We start from the raw sequence: 13456 nt of genomic DNA, 5'->3' as shown, positions 1-13456 counted from the left end.
TACAAGTTTAGCAAGGAAGCACACTAGAGTAATATATAATGTAAAGAAGTTAGTGTAACTACTCCCAACTTAATCTAGTCTGAGAGTCCAAGTTATTTATGTGGCAATTTCATAAGATAGGGAAAATGTGTATTTACATTTTAAAGTTGTATTCAAATAGCAAATATTTATTGAGCACCTACTTTGCAAGTCAGAGCATTATCTCTGTCAAATGCTGTTCTGTATCTGGATATTTCAGAGCTTTCCTTAGCCCAATCAAGAAAATACTGGTAGGATATTCTCTTTTTTCTCTTTTTTTTTTTTTTTTTGAGACGGAGTCTCACTCTGTTGCCAGGCTGGAGTGCAGTGGTGTGATCTCAGTTCACTGCAGCCTCCGCCTCTGGGTTCAAGCAATTCTAATTCTGCCTCAACCTCCCAAGTAGCTGGGACTATAGACACGCACCACCATGCCCAGCTAATTTTTGTATTTTCAGTAGAGACGGGGTTTCACCATGTTGGCCAGACTGGTCTCAAACTTCTGACCTCATGATCCACCCGCCTCAGCCTCCCAGAGTGCTGGGATTACAGGCATGAGCCACCACACCTGGCCCTTGTAGGATATTCTAATATTGCTGTTTTAGGACTTACTGTGAACAGAGAAAGAAATATGCATTTGTCAGATTTAAAGAAAAGTAATTCAATATTGAATGCAAGAAAAATTTTAATTGTATCTAGCTAGAAGTACAAGTATATGTTACATGTAAATTTTCTTACATAAATATCATTGGTACATGGAACTACATCAGACCAATTACATTGTTTTAAGTTTCTGAACAAACCAAAATTACTTAATGATTTAATGAATAACAATACCATCCTAAACATAGAGGACACAACCCACAACCCCTTACCCTCACCTTTGGTACGAATTCAATACACAAGACAAGACTGTCAAGTTAACATCAGATGTTCTCCCTGTTCTTCAATTGACATTGATTGCATAAACTTATTTAGTAAATCTTCTTCCTTTTTTTCTTCACTCATGTATGATTCAGAATCATTTGAAGAAACTGAAGGAAAAATAAGAATCTACAATTGTCTGTTTTGGAAATAAAGCTCTAAGTACAACTTTCAAAATGACGTGGCTTATTAATAAGCCTGTAGTAAAGACAAATTGACTGAAATTTTCAAGGCTTTTAGTCACCTCACCCTTCCCCCAAGTTTCTTACTCTTTAAGATGCACAGTACTGTATTCTAACCAAGTTACTGTACACCAAATTCTCTTGTTACTAAGTCCTATATTACCATTGATTTTCAAAATCTTTTGGTTGGGGGAAATTAAAGTGGTCAGTTACATCTTCAGAATCTCCGCATTTTCTCTTACGCTGGGGACCACAGGGACTTTCCCCCTACAGTTTCCACTAACTGTTCCTTTTGGAACCTGTCCTTTCCCTCATTTCTTGGATAGGCATGGTACGATATTTACAGCAGAGCTGGCTAACACTCATACAGTGATAGGATATCAATTCAGAAGGCCTAACTTCCCTACTTCTGTTTTGTTATTTTTTGGGGTTTTTTTTGGAGACTGGAGTGCAGTGGCGCAATCTCAGCTCACTGTAAGCTCCGCCTCCCGGGTTCATGCCATTCTCCTGCCTCAGCCTCCCGAGTAGCTGGGATTACAGGCATGTGCTACCATGCCCGGCTAATTTTGTGTTTTTAGTAGAGATGGGGTTTCTCCATGTTGGTCAGGTTGGTCTCGAACTCCTGACCTCAGGTGATCTGCCGGCCTTGGACTCCCAAGTGCTGAGATTACAGGCGTGAGCCACTGTGCCTGGCCAACTTCCCTACTTCTTACCCACCTCCCTACTTCACTATGCTGATAACTAGGAAACTACTTAACATGGTTTAACATTATTAGTTCTCAGGAACATTTCTGATCATTCAGTCTGTCTTCCCTTTTTCATTTTGCAGTATTTTGTTCTTGTGGTAGAAGGATCTTTTATGCTGATCTTTCCAAAGTCTGGATTTGTTTGAGTTGCAGCTGTAAAATTTTGATAATATCACCTGCTTGGCTTGCCTCCACTGTTTTGTTGAATATCAAACAAAATGGTATACAGAAGTCCCTCCTTATCCACAGTTTTGCTTTCCAAGGTACAGTATAAGATATTTTGAGAGAGACCACATTCACATAACTTTTATTACAGTATATTGGTATAAAATTGTTCTATTTATTGTTGTTAATCTATATGCCTATTAAAACTTTATCATAGATATGTATTTACAGGAAATAACAAAGTATATATAGGGTTCAGTAGTATCCAAGATTTTAGCCATCCACTGGGGGTCTTGGAACATATTCCCCATGGATAAGAAGGGCCTACTATAAGAGGTATAGCCCTTTGTAAACTAATAGATGCTATACAAAATATGCTGTTCATCAAAAAATAGCACTAACTCATAAAAGAAGTGCTATTGCTTGAGAAAGTCATGTTTGTGGTTCTGGGTTCTGACAAATTCATTCTCTACTAAGTCTCTGACTTTGACATTGTAAATATCTTTAGCATTAGAAATACCTTGAATCTTACTCCTTTGAGCAGTACGTTCTTTTTTTCTTTTTTTTTTTTTGAGATGGTGTCTCACTGTGTCACCAAGGCTGGAGTGCAATGGCACCATCTCGGCTTACTCCCACCTCTGCCTCCCAGGTTCAAGCGATTCTCCTGCTTCAGTCTCCTGAGTAGCTGGGATTACAGGCGCCTGCCATCACGTCCAGCTAAGTTTTGTATTTTTAGTAGAGATGGGAGTTTCGCCAGGCCAGGCGGGTCTCAAACTCCTAACCTCAGGTGATCTGCCTGCCTCGGCCTCCCGAAGTGCTGGGATTACAAGCGTGAGCCGTGGCGCCCAGCCCAGTATGTTCTTTTAATTGCAAGTGTAAACTATATTTTATGTTTGGTTTTTTATTTGTGACAATAAAAGCAAATCATATTCTAAATTTGTTAATATCTTCATAATAGAAATGAAATTGTATTTGGTATAGTATTTTTAAGCATAAGATCTTAAAAAATGCATATTGTTAAATTTCCACATTTACCTGTTTGCATGAACAGTTTCCTTGGTCTTCTAAAAATCTTCAGTGACTTACATCTTGTTTTAGATGCATATCCAGTTTTTATCCTATAAGAAAGGGAAGTATCTTAGTTGAAGCCAGCAAAGTGAACAGCTGCCTAGGGCATGTGGAAGACCACACAAATTCATTTTATTAACTGCCAACATCACCAAAACAAACCCTTTCAGCACCCAAATTATCCTGTAATTTCTTAACCCTGACATGTAAAGCTGCTGCAGTGCAATTTCAATACTCACGCTTCTTAATCTTCTTTCTCTCCCTGTTATATAGTATTCCCCTGTGCAAAACCAACCATATGCTTCTCCTTTTAAAAGTATTTGCATTATTTTGAGGTTGAGTGGGAATCACATTGAAAAGGGGAGTCATCCATAACTCTATCTGATGATTAAATTTTTATAATTCCACAAAATATATTCTAAAAGAAGTGGCATATTCTTATCAGTGCAGTAAAGGATAAGTATGAAAATCTCTCTCGGCCGGGTATGGTGGCTCACACCTGTAATCCCAGCACTTTGGGAGGCCGAAGCGGGCGGATCATCTGAGGTTGGGAGTTCAAGACCAGCCTGACCAACATGGAGAAACCCCGTCTCTACTAAAAATACAAAATTAGCTGGGCATGGTGGCGCATACCTGTAATCCCAGCTACTCAGGAGGCTGAGGCAGGAGAATCGCTTGAACCCGGGCAGTGGAGGTTGCAGTGAGCCGAGACCACACCACTGCACTCTAGCCTGGGCAACAAGAGCGAAACTTGGTCAAAAAAAAAAAAAAAAGGAAGTATCTCTCTCTGCTTTTTAAAAGTCCAGCCTATTCTGAATTTAGCAAAGTAAACATATTAGGGAACACAAGCATTAATATCACTTAGCTACCGTTCAAAAGAGATGGAGAAGGCTGGGCACAGTAGCTCATACTTGTAATCCCAGTGCTTTGGGAGGCGGAGGTGAGAGTAGCCTGGCCAACATACTGAGATGCTTTCTCTACAAAAATTTTTTAAAAATTAGCAGGGGATGGTGGTTTGTGCCTTTCGCCTTAGCTACTTGGGAGTCTGAGGCAGGAGCATTGCTTGAGCCTAGGAGTTTGAGGATACAGTAAATTATATCACACCACTACACTCCAGCCTGGGTGAGAGAACAAGACCCTGTCTCAGAAAAAAAAATTAAAATTAAACTGAGATGCATTTCCCTCATTTTACACACTAAGAAACAGACCCTTCTTTGTTTCTCACTGGCCGCCAAAGGGAATGCTGTATGAGCATTTCAGGTGCAGATGCAGCTGCGATATCAGAAGGCCCCGAGTCCTCTCTCTCCAGTTGGTGTCGCCATGTAGTGCAAGGGTAATGCTGTTTCTGTGAGTAACGAGAGCTAAGGCGGCTTCTGTGATGAGTGAGGACACCTGTGATACAAATCACCTCTGTTAAAAGACCCTCTCACTAATTGTAAAAACTAGTGAAAAGCCAACTGGAGGTGCACCTGCCTGGCTTTTGTGAGCCGTGCTGAAGTACATGCATGTACTGCCTCTTCATTAACATCTTCAGATAGTTCGCATTATAGATTTTAGCAATGCTGCACAGGTAACGCTTCTGGCCTGTGGTGAGGTCTGGATGCTAAAAGACAGAATAAGAGGATTTATAGTCTGCATTGTAGAAGAGAAGTTGGCAATATTCCTTATCTGAAGAGATGAATGTTCAGGAGAGTTGTGCCAACTGCATTTTACTTAAGCAAATTCAACTACGTTAACTTGACAAAAGAAAAACAAATGGCCATTTAAACAGTGCAAGTGGCTCTGCTTGCCATTCCACTCAGGTGATTCAGATGCCCTCTGAAGTCTGAGAAGCCACTGCTCTAGATGAACAAGGAAGGAATGAATCTGCTGTTCTGTCGAGTGGTACTTGCTGTGCGCCTCTGTGTGGGCATCTTGCCTTCTCAAAATGATTTTTGAGGTATAACATGGTACCTAAAAGCAACCCAATTACTCTACTTAGTCTCAACGGAAGAAACATTCTTTTCCAGCACCAGAAGAAAAACTGTGTTGGACATTCTGAGGGATAGTATGTTCGTCTCTAATTTTGACTTGAGATTTTCAGTGTACTTGCTGATTTTAGAAGTTAACGCTCACTTAAGATGTAAGATTCCATGGCCGGGCGCGGTGGTTCACGCCTGTAATCCCAGCACTTTGGGAGGCCGAGGCGGGTGGATCATGAGGTCAGGAGATCGAGACCATCCGGGCTAACACGGTGAAACCCTGTCTCTACTAAAAATACAAAAAGTTAGCCGGGCGTGGTGGCGGGCGCCTGTAGCCCCAGCTACTCAGGAGGCTGAGGCGGGAGAACGGCGTGAACCGGGGAGGCGGAGCTTGCAGTGAGCTGAGATCACGCCACTGCACTCCAGTCTGGGAGACACAGCAAGACTCCGTCTCAAAAAAAAAAAAAAAAAAAAAAGATGTAAGATTCCACTATATATACACAACACACACACACACACACACACACACACACACACACACAAGATTTACTTTACTGAATATGTGGTAAGTTCAAAGAAAAATCAAAATGTTAGAAAAATTTACCCTAATTCACATTGCTCTAGAGATATTTTCAGTAGTTACAATCATTAATGGGATACAGATAACCACTGTAAAATCCTTATTGCCATTTTCTTTTATTTATTTTTCTTTTTTTTAAACCCTACTAGTTAATTACTGCCATTTTCTTTACCTGCTTTCTTCTTAATTTTTTAGTCCTTGAGTGAAATCTGTGTGAAGTTGGGTTTCTGTTTCTAGGATGGAACTTTTCTTGAGCATCTCCGTGGTTGGGGCATTAAGCTTCCCCTCAGTAAAGATACATTAGATATGAAGTATCATAAAACCCTGAAAGAACTCTTTTTTTTTTTTTTTTGTGACGGAGTCTCGCTCTGTCACCCAGGCTGGAGTGCAGTGGCCGGATCTCAGCTCACTGCAAGCTCCGCCTCCCGGGTTCACGCCATTCTCCTGCCTCAGCCTCCCGAGTAGCTGGGACTACAGGCGCCCGCCACCTCGCCCGGCTAGTTTTTTGTATTTTTTAGTAGAGACGGGGTTTCACCGTGTTAGCCAGGATGGTCTCGATCTCCTGACCTCGTGATCCACCCGTCTCGGCCTCCCAAAGTGCTGGGATTACAGGCTTGAGCCACCGCGCCCGGCGAAAGAACTCTTATGATAAAGAATGTATAATCCTTACATTCATTCATGAGTTTACCCAAAGACATTTATTGACTCCTAGACAATTATACTGCATATGCCTTGTCATCTGCAGTACTTCGCCCTCTAAGCAGCTCATCTTCAGTAAAAAGTTTGGCTCTGAATACAAAGAGCATTGGTATTTAAATATGTCCCTGTTAGCATACCTTGAAAAAGGATGCATCCATCATTGATTTAGGGAGGTGGATTGTTTGATTTTGGGGAGTTTTCCATAACTCTTGCAGCTTAGCTGTGTGTGAGTTCACTTTGTATCCATCTTTGATTCTCTCTGTAGGCAAAGACATCATGTGAATTTCAGAGGCAAAGATCAGTTCAACAAATTGAATTATTAAGATCTAGATATTGACATGTGTCAGTGATTATCCTGGAGTAGTATTGAATATTTTAACTCAGACTTAAATTTGAAGAGACTGTATGATATGACATTTGGTTTTACAGCACACAAACAACATCAAAAATACTTGTAAATATTTTATATATAATACATTATTTTGAACTCAGCTGAGATACAAAGTGTTGACAGTAACTTTATCATGTCAGAAACATACTAAAGAGAAAATATACATGCAGGATTTGTGCTTTAGCAATTTACAGTAATTATTATTTAACTTTAGTATATAGTTTTTTTTTTTTGTTTTTTTTTGTTTGTTTGTTTTTTGAGACAGAGTCTCGCTCTGTCCCCCAGGCTGGAGTGCAGTAGCGCGATCTCGGCTCACTGCAAGTTCTGCCTCCTGGGTTCACACCATTTTTCTGCCTCAGCCTCCCGAGTAGCTGGGACTACAGGCACCCGCCAGCATGCCTGGCTAATTTTTTGTATTTTTAGTAGAGACAGGGTTTTACCATGTCAGCCAGGATGGTCTCAATCTCCTGACCTTGGCCTCCCAAAGTGTTGGGATTACAGGCGTGAGCCACTGCGCCCGGCCTAACTTTAGTATATAGTTTTTTAAATCTTTTTTTAAGAGATGGGATCTTGCTCTGATGCCCAGGCTGAAGTGCAGTGGCATAATCACAGCTCACTGCAGCCTCAAACTCCTGGGCTCAAGCGATTCTCCCGCCTCTGCCTCCCAAGTAGCTGACATGTGTGAGCCACTGCACCCGGCCTTAAAATTCTATTCTGGCCGGGCGCGGTGGCTCAAGCCTGTAATCCCAGCACTTTGGGAGGCCGAGGCGGGTGGATCACGAGGTCAGGAGATCGAGACCATCCTGGCTAACATGGTGAAACCCCGTCTCTACTAAAAATACAAAAAACTAGCCGGGCGTGGTGGCGGGCGCCTGTATTCCCAGCTACTAGGAGGCTAAGGCACGAGAATGTCGTGATCCCTTTGGAGATGTAGTGTTAACATGAAAGACTGCAGAAATTTATCAAAATTTATTTTTACATAGTTTCAGTTATTTCATTTTTTGTTGTTGATTTTTGTTAGTTTGTTTGTTTGTTTTTGAGACGGGGTCTCACTTTATTGCCCAGGCTCGAGTGCTGGCACGATCTCAGCTTACTGCAACCTCCACCTCCCAGGTTCAAGTGATTCTCCTGCCTCAGTCCCCCAAGTAGCTGGGATTACAAGCATGCACCACCAGCTAATTTTTGTATTTTTAGTAGAGACGGGGTTTTACCATGATGGCTAGGCTGGTCTCAAACTCCTGACCTCAGGTGATCCACCTACCTTGGCCTCCCATAAGTGCTGGGATTACAGGCATGAGCCACCACGCCCCGCCTATTTCATTGTTTTAAAACAGTTGTGGACAGCATAAAAGAATAACCTTTTAGTAAAAAATAAAAGTTGAAACGTATTCCCAGAAGAATGGGAACTGGTTTTCAGTTTCAGACATACTGAGACTAGTAATTTAAAGTATAAGCTTCATTAGCAGTTTGGGGAAAAACAGTATCTGACAAATCATGAAATGCCTCTTTTTATAATAATACTTCCCTCTTCCCTGCACACTCCCTTCTCCAGGCAACCACTGATGTGATTTCTATTACTATAGATTCATTTGCATTTTCTTGAGTTTGATATAAATAGGAATACACAGTATTCATTTTTTGTCTGGTTTCTTTCACTCAATGATTTTGAGATCCACTCATGTCACATGCAACAAATAGTTCATTTATTTTTATCACTGGGTTATCTTTTTTTTTTTTTTTGAGACGGAGTCTCACTCTACTGCCCAGGCTGGGGAGTGCAGTGGTGCCATCTCGGCTCACTGCAAGCTCCGCCTCCCGGGTTCATGCCATTCTCCTGCCTCAGCCTCCCGAATAGGTGGGACTACAGGCGCCCACCACTGCACCCGGCTAACTTATGTAGGGACGGGGTTTCACCATGTTAGCCAGGATGGTCTCGATCTCCTGAGCTTGTGATCCACCCGCCTCAGCCTCCCAAAGTGTTGGGATTACAGGCGTGAGCCACTGCGCCCGGCCCACTGGGTTATCTTCTATTGCATATATGTTTACACTGTTATTTGATTATGTACCTATTGATAGACATTTGGGTGGTTTCCACTTTTTGTCTATTACAAATAAAACTGGAAAGACACATTTTAAGTTAAAAGTCTGTGGCCGGGTGTGGTGGCCCATGCCTGTAATCCCAGCACTTTGGGAGGCTGAGGCAGGCAGATCACTTGAGGTAAGGAGTTCAAGACCAGCCTGGCCAACATGGCGAAACTCTGTCTCTTCTAAAAAATATATAAAAATTAGCCAGGCGTGGCAGTGTACACCTATAATCCCAGCTACTCAGGAGGCTGAGGCAGGAGAATCGCTTGAACCCAGGAGGTAGAGGTTGCAGTGAGCCGAGATCGCACCACTGCACTCCAGCCTGGGTGACACAGCGAGACTCTGTCTCAAAAAAAAAAAAAAAAAAAAGTTTGTAGTTAGTAAATTGAATTCAATAAGCACATTTTTGTTTCAATATTATTAATAACAGGCTATTTCAGTTTTGTATTAAACTTTAAATTTAGTTATTCAAGATTTTGGCAAATTGGATACTGCAGGTAAGAGTTATATTTGCATACTGAAGAACTAACTAGTTGACCAAGAAATAGAAAATCATTTGAAAATTGTATTACGACCCTTGGAACTTATAATCTGTAATAATATGAATGCCAATTTAAGATTTTTTAAAGTTTTTTATTTTGGAAATCCTTTTTCAAGTTGTAAATGGGGGCTATTTATATAAGAATATGTCTTGTGGGCCAGGCGCGGTGGCTCAAGCCTGTAATCCCAGAACTTTGGGAGGCCGAGGCGGGCAGATCACGAGGTCAGGAGATCAAGACCATCCTGGTTGGCCGGGCGCGGTGGCTCAAGCCTGTAATCCCAGCACTTTGGGAGGCCGAGGCGGGTGGATCACGAGGTCAGGAGATCGAGACCATCCTGGCTAACATGGTGAAACCCCGTCTCTACTAAAAATACAAAAAAAAAAACTAGCCGGGCGTGGTGGCGGGCGCCTGTAGTCCCAGCTACTCGGAGGCTGAGGCGGGAGAATGGCGTGAACCCGGGAGGTGGAGCTTGCAGTGAGCCGAGATCGTGCCACTGCACTCCAGCCTGGGCGACAGAGCGAGACTCCGTCTCAATAAAAAAAAAAAAAAAGACCATCCTGGCTAACAGGGTGAAACCCCGTCTCTACTAAAAAATACAAAAAACTAGCTGGGAGAGGTGGCGGGCGCCTGTAGTCCCAGCTACTCAGGAGGCTGAGGCAGGAGAACCGCGTAAACCAGGAGGCGGAGCTTGCAGTGAGCTGAGATCCGGCCACTGCACTCCAGCCTGGGCAACAGAGCAAGACTCCATCTCAGGAAAAAAAAAAAAAAAGAATATGTCTTGTGTCCTTACTAAACAGTATTTCTGAGATGAATATTATATTTTGGACTAATACTTAATTTCTCAATAGCTTGATAACATTTCTTTACAGAAAACGAAGCACTTAAAAATAAATAGGCTGGGCATGGTGGCTCACGCCTGTAACCCCAGCAGTTTGGGAGGCTGAGGCAGGCAGATCACCTGAGGTTGGGAGTCGAGACCAGCCTGGGCAACATAGTGAAACCTGTCTCTACTTAAAAAAAAAAACCACACACACAAAATACTTAGTTGGGCATAGTGTCACACCCCTGTAATCCCAGCTACTTGGGAGGCTGAGGCAGAAGAATCACTTGAACCCAGGAGGCGGAGGTTGCAGTGAGCTGAGTCACTGCAACTGCACTCCAGCCTGGGTGACAGAGTTGAGACTCTGACTTGAAAAAGAAAGAAAAAGAAAAATAGTACGGCAGTGCCTCAAACATTTAAACACAGAATTGCCATATAATCTAATAATTCCACTTCTGATCCAGCAGTTCCAAAAGAACTGAAAGCCGGGACTCAAACAGATTGTTTATCCATGCTCACAGCAGCATTACTTTATAATAGTCAAAAAGTGGAAGAAACCCAAGTATCCATCAACAGATGAATATATAAACAAAATGTGGTATATACAAACAATGGAATATTATTTAGCCTTAAAAAAACAAGAGAATTCTGACACATGGTATAATATGGATGAACCCTGAAGACATGCTAAGTGAAATAAGCCAGTCACAAAGGACAAATATTGTATGATTTAACTTTTATGAGATACCTAGAATCAAATATACACAGAGTGAAAGAATGGCAGTTACAAGAGGCCAGGGGAAAGGAGGTATATAGGGAGTTAGAGGTTTTTTATTTTGTTTTTTAATTTTCTTTTAGAGACAAAAAAAATTAAAGTTAATTTTATGTTGCCCAGGCTGGTCTCAAACTCCTGGGCTCCAGCGATCCTCCAGCCCTGGCCTCCCAAAGTGCTGGGATTACATGCACGAGCCACTGCACCCACCTGAGAGTTAGTGTTTTATGGGTATGGAGTTTTAGTTTGGGAAGCTGAAAACTTTCTGGAGATGGATGGTGGCAGTGGTTGCACAACAGTGTGAATATACTTAATGCCACTGAAATGTACACTTAAAAATGATTAAAATGGGCCAGGTGCGGTGGCTCATGCCTGTAATCCCAGAACTTTGGGAGGCTGAGGTGGGCGGATCACTTGAGTCCAGGAGTTTGAGACCAGCCTGGCCTACATGGTGAAACCCTATCTCTACTAAAAATACAAAAAATTAGCCGGGTGTGGTGGGTAGTGGGGGGCCACCTGTAATCCCAGCTACTCAGGAGGCTGAGGCAGGAGAATCGCTTGAACTCAGGAGGCGGCAGTTGCAGTGAGCCGAGATCATGCCATTGCACTCCAGCCTGGGCAACAAGAGTGAAATTCCATCTCAAAAAAAAAAAAAAAAAAAAATTAAAATGGTAAGTTTTATATTATGTATATTTTACCACAAATAAATAGTTAACCAACCCAAGAACTTTGGAATATACTGCTTGGACTATATGCCTTCAAACAGAAACAACTCTAAGCAAATACTGATCTCTAATTAATTACTAGGCTTTTTTTGTTCTTTTCTTTTTTTTTAGTTTTTTTGTTTTTTTTAGATGGAGTCTCGTTTTGTCACCAGGCTGGAGTGCGGTGGCGCGATCTCTGCTCACTGCAACCGCCAACTCCCTGATTCAAGTAATTTTCCTGCCTCAGTCTCCCAAGTAGCTGGGATTACAGGCACGCGCCACCACGGCCAGCTAATTTTTTGTATTTTTAGTAGAGACTGGGTTTCATCATGTTGGCCAGAATGGTCTCAATCTCCTGACCTTGTATCCACCCACCTCAGCCTCCCAAAGTGCTGGAATTACAGGCGTGAGTCACGGCACCTGGCACACTAGGCTTTTTTTTTTTTTTTTTTTTTAGCACTTCAGAAACTACTTTTTTATGCATCTTAGTACTAAGCAAATAATATATTGTAGTTAATGAGAGTCAGGTCTCACACTTTTGGAGACAGGAGTCACCTATTAATGTGGAAAGAGGAAAGCACAGAATAAACCCTGTTTGTTGGATGGGAATTTGGAGTTAAGTAGAAACATTGAAATAGATATGTATGGGTATGTATGTGCTCACAGGTAAATGTACACACATTTCTTTCCCAGCACTGTCCTTGGAGAGGATCTAGAAGCAATGATAATATATTATAAATAAGCACACCTAGCACCCAGATCTTGGTTTCTATGTACTCTTCTCTACTTTAAATATATAAAATTAGGAAAAAAAAAAAACCCAGGGCTCTATATTAGTTTTATTTTGCTGCCATAACAACACTTTAGTGGCTTAAAACAACACTCACTTATTATCTCATAGTTCTATAACTCAAAAGACTGAGTATAACATGAATTCACTGGGTTCTCTGCTTAGAATCTTCACAAGGCCAAAATCAAGCCATCAGAGTGCCTAGGCTACCATCTGGAGGCTGTAGTGGTTCATTAAGGTTGTTGGCAGAATTCAGTTCCCTAGAAAACCAAAGTCCCTATTTCCTTGACATGTGGCTCTCTTCATCTTCAAGCCAACAATGGAGTGTTAAGATCTCTCCTTTCACATCTAACTGCTCCTCCCCCACATCTGTCTGACTTCAGCCAGACAAACTGCTCTGCTTTTAAGGGCTCATGTGGCTAGGCTGGGCCAACCCAGATAATTCAGGATAACATCTCTTTTGAGGGTTATAACTTAATTTTACCTGGAAAATTGCTCCTGCTATGTAACATAACATATTTGCAGGTTAGAGAGATTAGAGTGTGGACATCTTTGGGGACCATGCTGCCTACCACAGGCTCTTTGGAGAAATGGCTAACATCAAGGGTAGAACAGGGACAGTACAACATTTTGTGCTAAAGGATAAAATGTTCAAAGGACAATGAAGACAGAGAACAAGAGCCATCTTTAAAGGGCTCCCACTGGCCAAATCTGGGATAATTTGAGCATCAAAATAAGTAACAGATTTAAAGTAAAGGATTTAACCTATTGACTGGTATAAGAATGCATGTGTTGACAATTATATAATAAATACATAAATTGAAAAATGGTAGAGAAAGGGAAGCTCTTCATTAGAAAGTCATCTGAAAAATGTAGAATCAATGATGGAATGAGAAAAAGCACATATGACCAGGCGTGGTGGCTCACGCCTGTAATCCTAGCACTTTGGGAGGCCGAGGTAGGCGGATCACAAGGTCAGGAGATCGAGACCATCCTGGCTAACATGGGGAAA

At 41.8% G+C, this 13456-nt stretch overlaps 1 protein-coding gene across 2 annotated transcripts in view; it reads right to left on the bottom strand.

Moving 5' to 3' along the window:
• Nucleotides 1-682: 682 nt before the first annotated feature.
• FAM216A (family with sequence similarity 216 member A) overlaps nucleotides 683-13456 on the bottom strand; it is a 23020-nt gene continuing 10246 nt past the window's right edge. For both annotated transcript variants that reach the window (XM_003907152.2, XM_009181710.4), the window contains exons 3-7: nucleotides 6478-6599; nucleotides 4574-4703; nucleotides 4309-4492; nucleotides 3068-3150; nucleotides 683-1049 (exon numbers count right to left, since the gene is read on the bottom strand). In XM_003907152.2, the coding sequence (XP_003907201.1) occupies nucleotides 931-1049; nucleotides 3068-3150; nucleotides 4309-4492; nucleotides 4574-4703; nucleotides 6478-6599 (638 nt within the window). In that variant the 3' untranslated portion in view covers nucleotides 683-930. The remainder of the gene's footprint in view (nucleotides 1050-3067; nucleotides 3151-4308; nucleotides 4493-4573; nucleotides 4704-6477; nucleotides 6600-13456) is intronic.

This window comes from Papio anubis, chromosome 9 (assembly GCF_008728515.1).
Source record: "Papio anubis isolate 15944 chromosome 9, Panubis1.0, whole genome shotgun sequence".
In the NCBI taxonomy this organism is placed as follows: domain Eukaryota; kingdom Metazoa; phylum Chordata; class Mammalia; order Primates; family Cercopithecidae; genus Papio; species Papio anubis.
Note: the sequence above shows the minus strand (reverse complement) of the source record. Positions and strands in the feature narration are given on the sequence as shown.